The 15,338-nt window shown below is 36.4% G+C and overlaps 1 protein-coding gene across 1 annotated transcript; it reads right to left on the reverse strand.

The window, feature by feature from the left end:
- Positions 1-1,266: 1,266 nt before the first annotated feature.
- Positions 1,267-5,573, reverse strand: LOC132166465 (2-oxoisovalerate dehydrogenase subunit alpha 2, mitochondrial-like). Its single transcript, XM_059577282.1, has 9 exons — positions 4,689-5,573; positions 3,332-3,469; positions 3,026-3,208; positions 2,696-2,853; positions 2,505-2,604; positions 2,183-2,294; positions 1,942-2,081; positions 1,684-1,869; positions 1,267-1,572 (listed from the first exon to the last, which is right to left on the reverse strand). Exons 1-9 carry the CDS (start codon positions 4,947-4,949, stop codon positions 1,405-1,407), a joined length of 1,446 nt encoding a protein of 481 aa, XP_059433265.1. The 5' UTR covers positions 4,950-5,573; the 3' UTR covers positions 1,267-1,404.
- Positions 5,574-15,338: the final 9,765 nt, after the last annotated feature.

Here is a 15,338-nt window from a genome sequence, read left to right on the forward strand (position 1 = left end):
ATTACATTTAAGAGGACTCTAGAGGAGAACTTATGCCATTACTCGAACACATTATATTGCTATTAATTGGCAAGCAACTTTCTTCTAATTTTAAAGACCCTCTTGCCTAACTAAACCTTGCGTGTTAGTAAGGACTGAAACCTCAAGGCTTCTTGTTTACGTCAAATGGTTGTTGTACATAGATGCTCCTTTCTCTCTTTTGATTTCAGCCAGAGTCGACCAAGCTTTAGGAGGAGAGTAAACCTTTTGGTTTACCTCCTCCTCCTACCCCCTTTTACATATTTTGGCTTCCTTTCTCGCTGAGTTTCTCTTTTTCATGAGAGAGCTCTTTTATATCTAGAGTTTCTTTAGATCTATCTATCGTCTTCGATGATTTATCCCCGACCCTCATAAAATAGCAGCCGCTATATTCATCACTTCCTATCCGCATCATCCTTCTCGTGAATCGTCTCCTCCATTGCTTTGCCGGCCAGAACTGTGTAGTCTCGAAGATCGACTTTTTCAAAGCCAGATCTTCTTCCCTACGCAGCTCTCCGCATCCCCTCCTGACCACCATGCCGATTCATGTGCCGATGCATGGACCACACGCTCCCGCCAGTGAATCTAATGCGCCGGCATGTGGGTCCCATGAGTCGAGTAGTTTCTTCCCGATGCCTTCCTCCACTGCAACCGCTAATTTTTGAGTTTTTCTTTTTATTTTTTGTATTTTTTTTGTAGTGTTTTGTTGTTTTGCTACTTACTGTTTAATCCAATTTGGTTCAGCTTCAAACTCTGTCTGTGAAGTGGATCTTTTTTTCTTCTTTCTAGTCTCCTTTCAGTTCTTTGAGGTGCTAGTGGTTTGTTTAGATGGAGCTTTTAAAAATAACCCTAACTGATTGGGCATAAGACTCACTGTTTGTAAATGAAACCTTTTTTCTATTGTCCCTTTTCATCTAAATCTCCACACCTTCTTTGAAAGCTTGTTTGGATGTTTGATAGAAGTATTCGTACTCCAAATGGTAATACCCATCATAGTATGCTATGACTTTCATCGACTGCATTCAGAGTTGACCTCCACTTTCTCCTTCATTAAGGTGCTAGTGGTCCGTCTTGATTGGGTTTATTTGTTTAAGCTTGTTGTAGTTTCATGTCTGAGCTGTCAAAGCTTGTTTTGTAACTTCCTTTGATTTAATGAATGCCAGATTGTTACAAAAAAAAAAAAAGACCCTCTTGCCTTTACCCTTGTCCTGTCAGTCGGAATCACCATCAAATATTGGACATGAAATATGGAATCAACAGACCAGTATTTACGCTTGGCAACTGCAGGCTTCGGATCTGCTTTCAATTACAATGGCTGTAATGACAGATAATACAAGCTCACATATTCACCTTTTATTAAAAGTATAAATACGTAGATGTCCAAGTCTAGGCAGGAACATCTGATGGGTAATCCTGTGGGTGTCTCCTGATCGTCTCTTTCAGCAATTTCTCCTGCTCGTGGAGATTGGATGGAGTTAAATCATATACATCTGTGAACATGTCCGCCACTGGGGGTTTCTCAACTTTCTCTGCAACCTGAATTGCATGTAGTAGCTGTTCCAAAAGCACCATCAGTCTAAAATTTGCAAAATGTATTATGAAGCAAACGACAATATAGGACACAACTTTATCTTGAAGTTGCTTTGGAAGATATGTAAGTTTTACCTTCTCTCTCATGCTGCTTCTAAAGCTTGACTCAGCCTCACTGCTCCACCAACCATTGCTTTCAATCCATTTTCTAAATCTAGTTACAGGGTCTCTAGCCAATTTCCACCATTCAATCTCATCGGCTGGCCGATACTTGGTGGAATCATCCGATGTGGAGTGGTGTCCTACTCTGTATGTTAATGCCTGTAACGAAAAAGACCAAATCAAAAATCTAAAGTTGAAGTGTCTGAGATTCAAAACCACTCCTTACTTTACCTCAATTAAGATTGGTCTGTGTTCACTTATTGCCATTTCACGTGCAGCTTCAACTGCACTATAAATGGCAAGTGCATCATTACCATCTACGCGGATGCTTCGGACTCCATAAGCTCGGCCTCTGACAACTACACCATCACCTGCCAATAAATAGAAGAGAAAAGTTTGTCAAGATACCAAGAGACTCTCCATAATAAGAATCATCATCAATGTAGAAGAATTCACAGGAAAAAGAGAATACTTCGAAACTGGTCTGAAGTAGGGGTACTAATAGCCCATCCATTGTTCCGACAGATGAATATAACCGGGGCCTCCATAACCGCAGCAAAATTTAACGCAGCATGGAAATCTCCCTAACATTACTTGACGTATTAGAAAATAAACAACCAAAAGCATCCTCTTGACTGAAAGAGGTCTCTTGGACTGGTAACGAAAGTGAATCATTTTATTATGTCTTGCCATTGGAAGCTTTTGTCTGTTTTGTAACTCTACAACCGACTCCTTGCAAAAATGGTTTGAACAGAGAAAAAGGGTTTCTTAGTTAACAGTGATTAGATATTTACCTCACTTGTGCCACCATCACCAAAATACGTGACTGCACATGCTCTTTTTCTATCCATCTTCAAAGAATATGCAGCACCAACAGCATGGGGAATTTGTGTACTGGGAAAAAAGTAGGAAAGATTTAAGGCATGATTTTTGCACTGAAAGCTGCACAAGACAACTCCTTTCATAGACAAGATTCATATCTTACGCAATTGTCGATGATACGGTAAAGTAATTGTGCTTATTAGATCCGTAATGGATGGGCATCTGCCTGCCTTTTCCATAATCAGCTTTGTTTCCGAAACACTGGTTTGCAAATTCTTGTAGGGTGAAGCCACGCCATAGTAGCACTCCTGGTTCTCTGTACTGCATGGCATATCATTAAAAGTTTCTTCTCACATCATTTTCAACATGGCAATATGTCAAACTAGAAACAAGATGATAAATCAAAAGGATGGAGATGGTGATGAATATGTTTGTGCATACTACTTCAAAAAATTGTAAGGGAAGTACATGTCTGCGAGTATGTGCTTGTAACCTGAGGGAAGACACAGTCATCAATGGTCAGCGCTGCTGCAGTTGCAATGTTGATGGCCTCTTCTCCAATTGTAGTCAGATAAAATGAAATTCTTCCTTGCCTTTGTGCTTCATAAAAGAGTGTGTCCATAGTTTGAAGCATAATCATGCCAGTGTACATCTTTACAGCAAGTTCCTCACCGACCTAATTAAGTTGGTAGCTCATAAGTCATAAGGATCTCTTCTATTGGATATAGATGATCAGGAAAAAAAAAAAAAAAATCTTCTGGGAAATGTGGGGAGGGGAGGGAATCCAGATAAAAAATACCTGTATAACATTGCTGCCAATAATCAGCTGTCCTTCATCATCAAGGACACGGTAGCAGCGTGTCCGTTCCTCTGGGGATTCAGATATGAACCTCATTTCAGGAGTGAAACTAACCTTTCCTCCTGGAAAATCCAAGATCTGTAATTGAACATAGCTTCAGTGAGTAGAAATAAAAGCAGGCTTGCATAATAGTATGATTTGAAATCCTGTTTAAACATTCAAGGGTTTGTTTGGAAGCAAACTTGAACATATAACCTGCAGGCTGTAAAAGGTATTGTTGGTCCTGCCTTTCTATTAGAAAAAAAAGAAGATATTATTACAGAAGATGCCTAGTGATATTATAATCAGTTAATCACCCAGAAAAGTTAGACAAGCTGAGTCTCTTTCACGATCCTTATTAAGAGTTCAGGTAGAAGTCATTTTCCCTCCATTCGCTTCCCAAAACCCTCAAAAATCAAAATTACTGTGCATATAAGAAAATGATTTGAATTTACACACATCCTGGGACACTTTTGTCTTGGAAGCAAGATTTTTTCTCCTGAAACGCATTTGAAGGATTCAACATGATGATCTTCCTGGTACACATGATCATCAATCACAATGAACCAGAAGGAGGGTCCATTTTGCCATAATGATTGAAAAGAATTGAAATACGAACACTCCTAAACAAGTCAATTTTTAGATACTGAATAAATATACTCTTCTAAATTTGTAATTCTTGCTCTTAGTTTTCTTGGACTCCATTTAGCAACAAAAACTGTTTTATTACCTCTCTTTTAGATACGGAATGCACAAGTCCATTAAAAATGTAATGTGTACACCAAATTAAACTACACATGACAGTGTATAAGAGCAAAGTTTATAATGCATCTGATTACATTTCAATATAATACTATAAATTTTAAAATAAATTTACTTGAGAATGTCTATAACATAGCCCATCAAATGCATGTATATCTCACATAGAAGCTAAAACACCAAGCAAATTAATGGGGGCAGCACGATGCAGGTGTATGAGTTCAATTTACAATTTAACATTTTTCCAGCCAACAATCTTTTAGGCCATCAAAAGCCCTACTAAACTTTTAGAATCCAAAAAAGTGAATTTTCTTCTTTCACTCATGATAAAGTCAAAATCACAGCAGGAAAGTATCAATTAAGTTATTTATTTATTTTTTTAATAATATATATATATCACTTCCAATTTATGGTTCCTAGTAGCTCCATGAGGCATGAAACACATAACAGTTTATCACATGTATGAAAAAAAAAAAAAAACCACTAGAACAACACAATAAAAAAAGTTCCAAATTTGTTTTCCTAAAATACCAGATTGATTGTGGGCTTTCCAATATACCTTGTTGTCATCAGCATCATTGAGAGAATTCAAATGTTTGTCGGCTTTTGTCGATTTGAAACGTTGAGAAGAGAAAAGGGTTGCTTTGATACTCAAATCTGCGTCTGGGTTTCTTAGAGTTCGAGCAATTGGTGCTGCAACTGAAAGTTCTTGATGATGGAATAAAGTAGAAGGGCTCAGCAGGTTGATCACACCCAGCAAACCCATCTTGGATTTTAGATGGTTAATAACTTTAGATGATTTTCTCATGAAGACAGCCATGAGAGGATAATTCCAAGTACACGAATCTGAAGTGAAAATGTATAGAGAGAGAGAGAGCCTTATTTGCTAGTTAATGGCTTAATGCAATCTAACACCATCAGATCTTTATATCCTGTTAAAAAAGGACGGTCCAGATTCAATAAAGCATTTTTACAAAAACAACCAAATCAATCTCTTTCTCTTTCTGTAAAAAGAACTACAACTCTCAATGCCAACACCACCTTCATCCACATTGCATTATTTGTAGCGAATTTCTGATGAATTCAAAGCTGATGCCAAGTTCAGCCAGCAATCAAAAAATGAGATGGGTCTTCAAAGATTTCATCTTGGCTGTAAACAAAGTCATTTTCTGTTCAACCCAGAAACGATCGGAAAAAGAAATTTTCTTTCTAACTCATAAACCCCGCAGGTACTTTGGTTTCATCATCTTCACTTTCCGGCGAAGAAAAAACAGAAGGTGATCACTCTGGTTTAGCAACTGAAACTAAAGCTACCCAATTTATTATGTGCGAAAGGAACCCGAGAAATAAATTTACAGAGAGAGAGAGAGAGACAGACAATGATTCGGTCGTTTTTTTAAAAATATTTTATTGAATTTCGACCGAACCTGTTGTATTCCGAAGGGTTCTGTTTGTTTTTTCAGATAACCTTAAGCCAGATACGTTTTGAGGAAGAGTCCCTTACGTTAAAATAATGACTTTTGGGGAAGGGTTGTGGGGATAAGAATAAGTTATTTCTTTTATTTTGTTTTTAATTAGTTAGTACTAAGACAAATGATAATTATACCTGTCTCAGGTTATTGCCATGTAAGAATTACGTGTAAGCAATTGCAATTTTGTAAGAGCACCTTAAAAGAGAATAGACAAATCCTTCATAAATTTGATTATTATTAGCCCTTTTTTTTCTCCAACAGGATAGTTATTGTATAGTTTTTCTTTCTAATATGAACAGTAAATAAGCTGATTAGCTTATTAACTATTCACATTATAAACTTTGTTTATTATTATTTTTCTTTCCCTTTTTTCCTTTTACTCTCTCTCTCATCCCCTATCTTTTACACTTTTTCTCAGATAAAATAATATTTAAAGAAAATAGATAGTAGAATAGAGAATTTGTTAGAGTGTGTATGAAAAAATGAGTAGCTAAAGTAAAAAATGATATTTTTTTAATAAATATTTTGCTTACTTCTCCTAAAGATGCTCTTATAAAATGATTCTATGATTTGAGATTAAAAATGGATTATAATAATCCAATAAATAGTTGCAATATTATAGAAAGCAGTTTATTTTATTAAGTAAAAGAAGAAGAAGAAGAAGAAGATGCTGTTTAGAAAAAAAAAAAAAAAAGAGGAAGAAAATACTTATATGTAATTGATGCAAAAGTAATTACGAACTTAAATTTATTCAATAAAAAATATTAAGACTTAGGATTATCAATAGCAATTAAAGGATTAAGACCATCGAAAACCAATTTTTATATATAAAATTTCATTCACTAATACTAAAAAAGAGACATCGATTTTGCTGCAGGAGTTCCCAAACTAACACGAAAGCAACATAATTCACAAGGAAAAAAATGAAAAAAAAAAAAAAAAATTATGAGATCAAGTAACTAAAATATGGTTAAGAAAACACTCGTCAGAACCACGTCATGGAGTGCTTTAATATTACTTGACTTGGCATTACTTGGTGAAGCTATGTTTTATAAAGAATTCTAAAGAAACTTCAAATTGATTAGTCATTTTTAATAACGCAGATGTGATTAGTACTTTTCTCTAGGTTATTACAAATATAAATAGAGTCACCTAGTAATATCAGGTCATGTGATATTGGAACACAACATGACATAGTCTTAACAAGGATGTCAGTAGTTTAAGAGGGAAAATTTGTAACACCTTGATTCCATATTCAAAAGATGAGAAGTAGCCCACATAGAGTAGTTTATATAGATAATTAATTTATGAGCGTTAAGTCCCACATTGCCTAGTTACAAGGTGAAACTGAGCTTTATAAGAAATTATGGGAAATATACTTTATTCTCTTGAAGTTGTACACCTCTGTTATTTTACCTCCCATGTTTAAAAATTTGCAATGTACCCTATGAAGTTTTTGTTTTTTTTGTTTGTTTTTTTTTTTTGCAATGTAGTCATTCCGTTTGTAAATTCTGTCTTTTTTGACGGTTTGGAGGTCACGTGCGTCTCACATGCCCTTTAAGCACTAAAATTTCCAAAATTGCCCCTATGATATTTCAAAAATTAGCCAAAATATCACCATATATTTTTTTTTTTCAATTTTTGTTTTTTTTTTTTTTAAAAAAAACTATAGACAAAAAAAAAAAAAAAAAAACAACTAGGAAAAAAAAAAAATCAAATGGGGTGGCAGGCAGCCACCCCATGCCCATGGGGAGGCTGCCGGCTACCCCCATTAGGCCATGGGGGTGGTAGCCACCCCCATTTGGGCCAAGGGGGTGGCCAGCCACCCCCTTGGTCCAAAAGAGAGGCATTGTAGACTTTTCATATGCTAACGGTCCAAGATAATAGATTCTATTAGCAGAAAGCCAACATTGTCAAAAAAAAAAAAAAAAAAAGTTTGGGGGGGTACATTGTAAATTTTTAAACATTGTAGGTAAAATCAGCAGAGATGTACAACTTTGGGGGATAAAGTGTATTTTTCCCTAAGAAATTCTATGAAAGTTTCAAATTGACTAGTTCTTTTAAAATTATATCGCAACTATGACTAGTGTTTTTTTTTTTTTTGGATCGTTACAATATGCCTCTTGTAGAAATAGAGCGCTTGGGCATAATATTAGCTAAAACATAGGGACTGTGGAGACGGTTGATATGAACTCTGAGGGGTTTGGATGGGTTAAATATTTACAAATGAAAGTAAGGATGGATATTTCCAAACCATTGCCTAGAGGGAGGGTGATGAACGTGAAGGATAAGCAGATTTGGGTCTCCTTTTGGAAGAATCAAACATGGGGATGGCAGATGCGTTACAACAACACACAAGCCACTACATGATGACACAAATCTGAATCCGACATTGATGGAAGGTGATAAGGACTTTAATTTAAAAAGTAAAAAGGAAGAAGGCATAACAGAAAACACGACATTGATGAAAGGTGACATGAGGCCATTTACACTCATGAGGATGCTCATTCCTATTATGAGTTTGCTGATATGCTTAAATGTGGATTTCTCAATCCTACACCTCTTGAAGAATAGTTAGACGCTCCTACGCCTCAATAAGGGCCGGCTTGATACATGTTGGGGCCTAAGGCGAGAAATTTAAGTGAGGTATTTTTCTTTAAATTTAAATATTAATTAAATAATATTTATTTTAATATTATATTTTTATTTAAAAACAATTATTCTCACTTTTTGAAATGCAAAATCACTTATTAAAGTTTTATATTCAATTTTTTTCTAACATCTCCTTTTTTTTTGTTTTTAATCACTGATGAGATATTAAATGATTTTAGGTTCTTGAACAATTAGTTGTTAGAAAATAATAAAATTGGAAAAGAAAAGAAGAATTCAAATTTGAATAAGACTTGAATTGAGAAATAGAGAGAAAAAATATAAACTTATAAATATGAGTTTGTAATTGAATATAATATTTAAAGACTTTCCATCTTCTTAATATTTAATTTTTTTAAGGTTGGAATCCAATCATAAATTCATATTTTGTGGACAAAAGCAATTTATGTCTCACAGTAGAGAGAGAGGAAAAAAAAAAACACATACACACACACATATCTCATGCATTGACTATTCAATTGTTAGTTTAGGACAGATCATAATTTATTGCTGATTACCATACCACTCCGCTCCAGTCTACTTGGCCTTCCACTGGTGTTCTAATATAAGCCACTAATTCCAACAATCTCCACCTAGTCATTCCTTCGTAGATAATCATTTGGATTCACTTGGAACTGATAGGTTTGGGGTTGTCGCCGCCTCTCTCTTCTTTTTTCTAGCACCTGGAGAAATTTGTCAGGTCCAAGTAATGCTGAACTTATCTGCAGTAACAGGCTTCGTCAACATTGCCGCTGCATTCTCAGAAGTGTGAATCTTCTTAAGTAACAACTCACTCGTAGCAACCACTTCCCTAATCATGTGAAACCTCACATCAATGTGCTTGGTTCTCGCATGATTCATCTGGTTCTTTGCCAAATAAATGGCACTCTGGCTATCACAATGCAACGGAACTCCACCTTGCTGAATACCCAGCTCCTTGACTAATCCTTGAGCCACAAAGCTTCCTTTGCAGCATCAGCTGTCGCCATGTACTCTGCCTCAGTCGTGGACATTGCAACCGTGGACTAGATGATAGACTTCCACCATATGGGTTCTCTTGCAAGAGTGAACACATAACCCGTGGTTGACCTCCTGTCATCCAAGTCCCCTACATAATCTGCATCCACACATCCCACAACTGACAATTCACTCTTCTATTTGACAAAAGTGATGTCGTAGTCTGTAGTACCTTTCAAATATCTAAAAATCAATTTAACTGCATCTTAATGCTGCCTCCCAAATTTACCATGTACTTGCTCACCACACTGACTGCATGAGCGAAATCTGGTCTGGTACATACCATAACGTACATCAGACACCCCACTGCACTCGCATATGGGACGTTAGACATGTCTTTAGTTTCTTCAACTATCTTTGGACATTGCAAGGTAGACAAACGGAAGTGATTCACCAAAGGTGTACTCATCGATTTCGCATTCTCCATGCTAAACGTCTCCAACACCTTCTTCACATAGCTGGCCTGAGATAGCCATAATCTCTTAGCATCCCTATCCCTAGGAATCTCCATCTCAAGAATCTTCTTGGTTGCGCCCAAATCCTTCATGTCAAATTCTCTACTCAATAAAACCTTTAGCTTGTTGACCTCCACTATACTCTTTGCTGCAATAAGCATATCATCCATGTACAGTAACAGAAAAATAAATGAGCCATCATCAAGGCTGTTCACATAAATACTCATACTCACATCTCATGTAGCCAATTTTGATCATGTAGGAGTCAAACCGCTTATACCACTACCTTGGAGACTACTTTAGCCCATAAAGTGACTTCTTTAATTTACAGACCAAGTGCTCTTGTTTAGGTTGACTGAACCCTTCTGGCTGCTCCAAGTAAATCTACTCCAAATCACCATGGAGAAAAGCTGTCTTCATATCCATCTGCTCCAATGCCATGTCATAATGTGCTACCAACACCCAATACTGCTTTGATGGAAGTATGTTTGACCATTGGGAAAAATATTTCCTCATAATCAACCATTTTCTGCTGTGAATAACCCTTTGCTACTAGGCATGCCTTGAACTTTTCCCTCCCTTTTTCTAATACTGCTTCCTTTTTCTTGAACACCCATTTAGACTCTATTGCCCTCTTCCTCTTTAGAAGCTCTACCAAATCCCATGTTTGGTTCTTATGTAGAGACTCCATCTCTCCCGCCATAGCACCCACCCATTTTCTCTTCTCTTGGCTACTGATAGCCATTTGAAAAGTAGTAGGATCTCCGCTGCTGATGACAAGAGCATAAGAAACCTTGTCTTCAAAACCGTACCTAGCTGGTGGCTGTTGTGCAAATTTTAATACTCGCAAGTGCATGAATCAATTGTAGTTTAATGGATTGCAAGTGCGAGGTCGAACCCATAGGGAATTGTATTCTTGAAAGTAATTTTAAATCTTAATTAATTAAATCCTAATCTAGTTCCAAATTTTTGAGAGATTTCTTTGTTTGAATGAAAAAGCAAAAGCATGAGCAATTTAAAGTGATTGAAATCTTATGATGAAGCACTAAGGTTTTAGAATCACTCACAAATTCATAACAACATAATTTCATGATCTATAATATTCTCCAAAGTTCTCACATATAAATCTTAAGTTTGTTTTACTATTGCTTCAAAGAATTAATCAAAAGATCCCATGTATCCATTCATAGCCCAAATCACAAAAGAAATCCAATATTCGATCAAATCATTAACTGTATCCGTAAATCACAAGAAAATATCCAATCTTTATCAAAAGATCAATTAGAGAATAAATCACAAGGAAAATCCAATTTTTAACAAAGAAAACCAAGTAATCAATTGTATTGAATAATCTTAAATCATCAAGTGTATCCTTGAATCACAAAAGATATCCAAGAATTATTCAATCCAATTGATTAGAAGTAAAACAATAAAGCAATTAAACCATTAAATTGGGAAATATTACATACATGAAACAAAGTTGCTAATCATAAGTGAGGCTTCATCTTCAACCTTAGTTGAAGGTTTAGCCTCTCATGTTATTGAAAGACAAAACAAGATTGATTGAATTCATAATATAAAATTGAGTACTTACAAATAAGAATCACAAAATTGAGATCCAAAAGCTAGGAAAACCTTAAACTCTCTTCTTTCTCTTGAAATTCGTAGCCGCCCTAACTAATCTGATAATTCCCTATTTATAGACCTAAAACTTAGGGTTTTACAAGTTGAAATCAGATAAAATTCGTCCACGTTTGTACCCTTTAATTGCGGGACGATTTTGGAATAGTAAACGTCCGAATTAGGAAAATCCTATTTCATAATGAAATATAGTATTTTGAGTTAGCTTTCCAATGCCGCTTGAATCACCTTAATTGGATATATGAGCAAAACGTTATAATCAAAATACGGAGACGTGTTCAGAATCTGAATTTGAATCCAATCCGAAATTTTATCAAATCTGAACTTTAATCCAATCTTATCTTTAATCCGATTTAACCATTTCTTGGATTTGGTTAAGCTTAACCACATCATCTAGGTCTTCTCAAAGTATGTTTTCTTCCAAAAAGTAGTTTTTCTTCAATGACCTACAAAATACTAAAAACACAAAATTAACACAGAACATCAGATAATAACACAGCTAAAGGATTAGTACAAGTAAATTAAGGGGTCCAAATATGCAATATTTGGCACACATCAGTGGCCTGATAGTGCGTGTACGATTGTCTGTGGCTATAGTGTGATGCTGCTCAACTCTTGAAGTAGAGGTCTCTGTACCTTGAGAAGTGTTCTCCTGCACAGGATTCTTTAACTCCACCTACACCACTTGCTTATCATTGCTACTACTTTTTGGCTCCTGGTGCTTTTCACCCTGAGTACTCTTCAACATGGAATTTTTATCAAATACCACGTCTCTACTGATCACTGCCTTGTTTGCATTTGGATCTCAAAACTTGTACCCCTTGACCCCTTTCCTATATCCGAGAAAGACACTGTCTAGACTTTGGATCAAGCTTCGATTGTTCTTCACTAGGTATGTGCACATAGGTTGGACAACCAAATACTCTCAAACTAGAGTAATCTACCTCATTACCTATCCACACCTCCTCTGCAACTTTCCCATCTAGTGCTACCCTCAGTTACCTATTCATCAAGTAGCATGCCATACTTACTACATTTGCCCAGAAAATCTTTGCAAGTAAAGCATTCAACCTGAGACATTGTGGTCTCTCTGCAATAGACCTATTGATCATTTCCGCCACACCATTTTGCAGTGGTGTCTTGCGTACTGTGAAATGTCTTTTTATACCATGCTACTCACAGAAATCCCTGAACTTGTCATTTGTGTACTCAGTGCCATTATTTGTCCCGAGGCACTTAACCTTCTTCCCAGTTTGGTTCTCCACTTCAGCTTTCCACAACTTGAACTTGGCAAACGTTTTTGATTTATGTCGCATTAAGTACACCCAAACCTTTCTGGAGAGATCATCAATAAAGATCTCGAAATACATATGTCCTCCTTATGACACTGTCCTCACTGGTCCGCAAACATCAAAATGAACATAGTCCAGAAAGCCCTCTGTCTTGTGTGTGGTTGTCTTGAATTGTACCCGATTTTGCTTGCTAGAACACATAATTTACAGAAATGAAGTTTGCACGTTTTGACACCCTTCAACAAATTTCTCTTATGAAGCTCCAACATGCCCCGCTCACTCATATGACCCAACCACATATGCGACAAAATAGTGCAATCGGACTTAGACTCCACAAAGGCGATTCCACTTACAACTGTACTTCCTAGCAGTTTATAGATATTCTTTTAACTTTTCTGCCCCTTCATCACTACTATCGCACCTTTAGTCACCTTCATTACTCCACCTTCAGACTTATAACCATAACCGTTTGATTTTAAGGTGCCCAATGGAATCCGATTCTTTTCCACGTATGGTACATGTCTAACATCACATAATGTTCTAACCACATCATCAAACATTTATGTCAGTAATTTTACAATGTGCACCATTACCCATAATAACTATACTAGAAGTAACTGACCTGTTGGCGTCAAACCAATCTCTATTGGACGTCACGTGAAACGACCATGCTGAGTCTAGAATCCAAGAATCCACAGGATGCTCTAAATTTGAAGCAACATAAAGCATATCACCATCAACATTGTCTGAAGTGTCCTCCACTATGTTCGAAGATATTGAGGAACCTTTATTCTCATCGTCCTTTTTCTTCTTCTAGTCTGGATAGTCCTGCTTCATGTGCCCTTTCTTTCCGCAATTATAATAGAACATGTCCTTTCTCTTCTTGGACTTTGATTGAGAATTCTAGCCATTTGAACCACCCTTGTTACTACTTCTTCTACGCTCATAGTTACCATTTACAACTAGCCCTTCTCCTTGAGAATTTTCATCAATGTTTCTCTTCCTTTGATGAAAAGCCAACAGGCCTCATGTAACGTCCTCTAACTCCAAGGGCTCCTTTTCCCATGTTAGAGTTGTAACCAAATTCTCATACGTATGAGAAGTTGGGAGTGAATTCAATAGCTCAACGCCTTGTCTTCATCTTCAAACTTCAAATCAACCCTCTTCAAATCGCCGATTACCTGATTGAACACGTTGATGTGTTGGCTTAGATCTGAACCCTCCGCCATCTTCAAGCCGTACAACCGCAGCTTTAGATAGAGCTTATTCGTCAACGAATTTGACATATTCTGACTTTCCAGTTTCAACCAAACTGCCGTCGGAGATTCTTCGTCCATGACACGATACATCACGTCATCTCCCAAACAAAGCCGAATGGTAGCCACTACCTTAGCCTCAAGTTCTTTCCAATCTATGTCTGCCATCCTTTCTGGTTTTGTCCCATATAACGCCTTCACCATCCCCTGTTGCACTAACAAATCCTTGATACGTCTCTACCATAACCCGAAATTATCGGATCCATCGAACTTCATCACATCAAATTTCGTAGAAGATGTGCCAATCCTAGCCATCGTAGAACTAGGCTTTGATACCAATTGTTGTTACCATGCACAAAAATGATGAACAAGAGAATCAAAGAGAGAGAGAGAGAGAGAGAGATTAAGAAAGAGTCGAGACACATATTTAACGTGGTTCGGCAATGTGCTTACGTCCACAAAGAGTGCGGCTATATTTTGCTACTAGTGGTTCATGGTTACATCATAACATATATATAGGAAAATCCTAAACCCTAATTGTACGAACGTATTTTGAAAATCTCCAAAATATCCCGTACCGTACCGCGGCGGTATTGCCCCCGCATCTCCACAACCTAGTTGTTCCTCCCACTTAGTTGGCCCTCCATTTGTGTTCTAGTATGAGCCACTAGTTCCAACAACCTTCAATACGAGAATTTTAGTTAAGAATGACTTTGATATTAATATTTTATTTCATTTCCTTATTTAATGCTATAAATTATTATAGTACTTATTTTCAAGAATGAAATATTGGAGATTTTAAGTGAATCAAACAATATTAATATCTTTCTTAATTACTTATTTACCATAATTGGGGGCCTTAATTAAAGAATATTGACTGTAATTATGAAATTAAATATTTTTTGGAAAATATCTTCATTAATATTTATTAATTAAGGGTCTTATTAAATTGGGGGCCTTAGGTGGCCACCTAAGGTTCCAACCGGCCCTAGCCCCAATGCCTAAGAGAGGCAAAAGTTACATGTAAGTAACATTAACTTATATGTTTTGTTTAAGTCTTGTCATGTTTCTCTTGAATGCTTAAGGTCTCGGGGATTGTTTTTATTTCCATTGCGTAAGTAAAATTTTTAAATTTTGCACAATCAATCCCAACACGTTATTAGTAGCGTGGAGCACCCAAGGTTGGACTCGATCAACTTGCTAGTAATAAAATGTAACGCCCTGTGGAAATCAATTAAATGGTAATTGACTCCATGGTCATCTCCCAGCCTACATCCCTCACAGGACAAGACTCAAGGATCTTAATCTCTCATAAACGAGAGAATACAACAGAATACTTTAAACTCATAAACAAGAGAATACAGTAGAATACTTTAAACTATAGAAATAGAAAGCAATAATTAAACACCACAAGTATAATCACCAGA

This window comes from Corylus avellana, chromosome ca11 (genome assembly GCF_901000735.1).
Source record: "Corylus avellana chromosome ca11, CavTom2PMs-1.0".
Classification (NCBI taxonomy): Eukaryota; Viridiplantae; Streptophyta; class Magnoliopsida; order Fagales; family Betulaceae; genus Corylus; species Corylus avellana.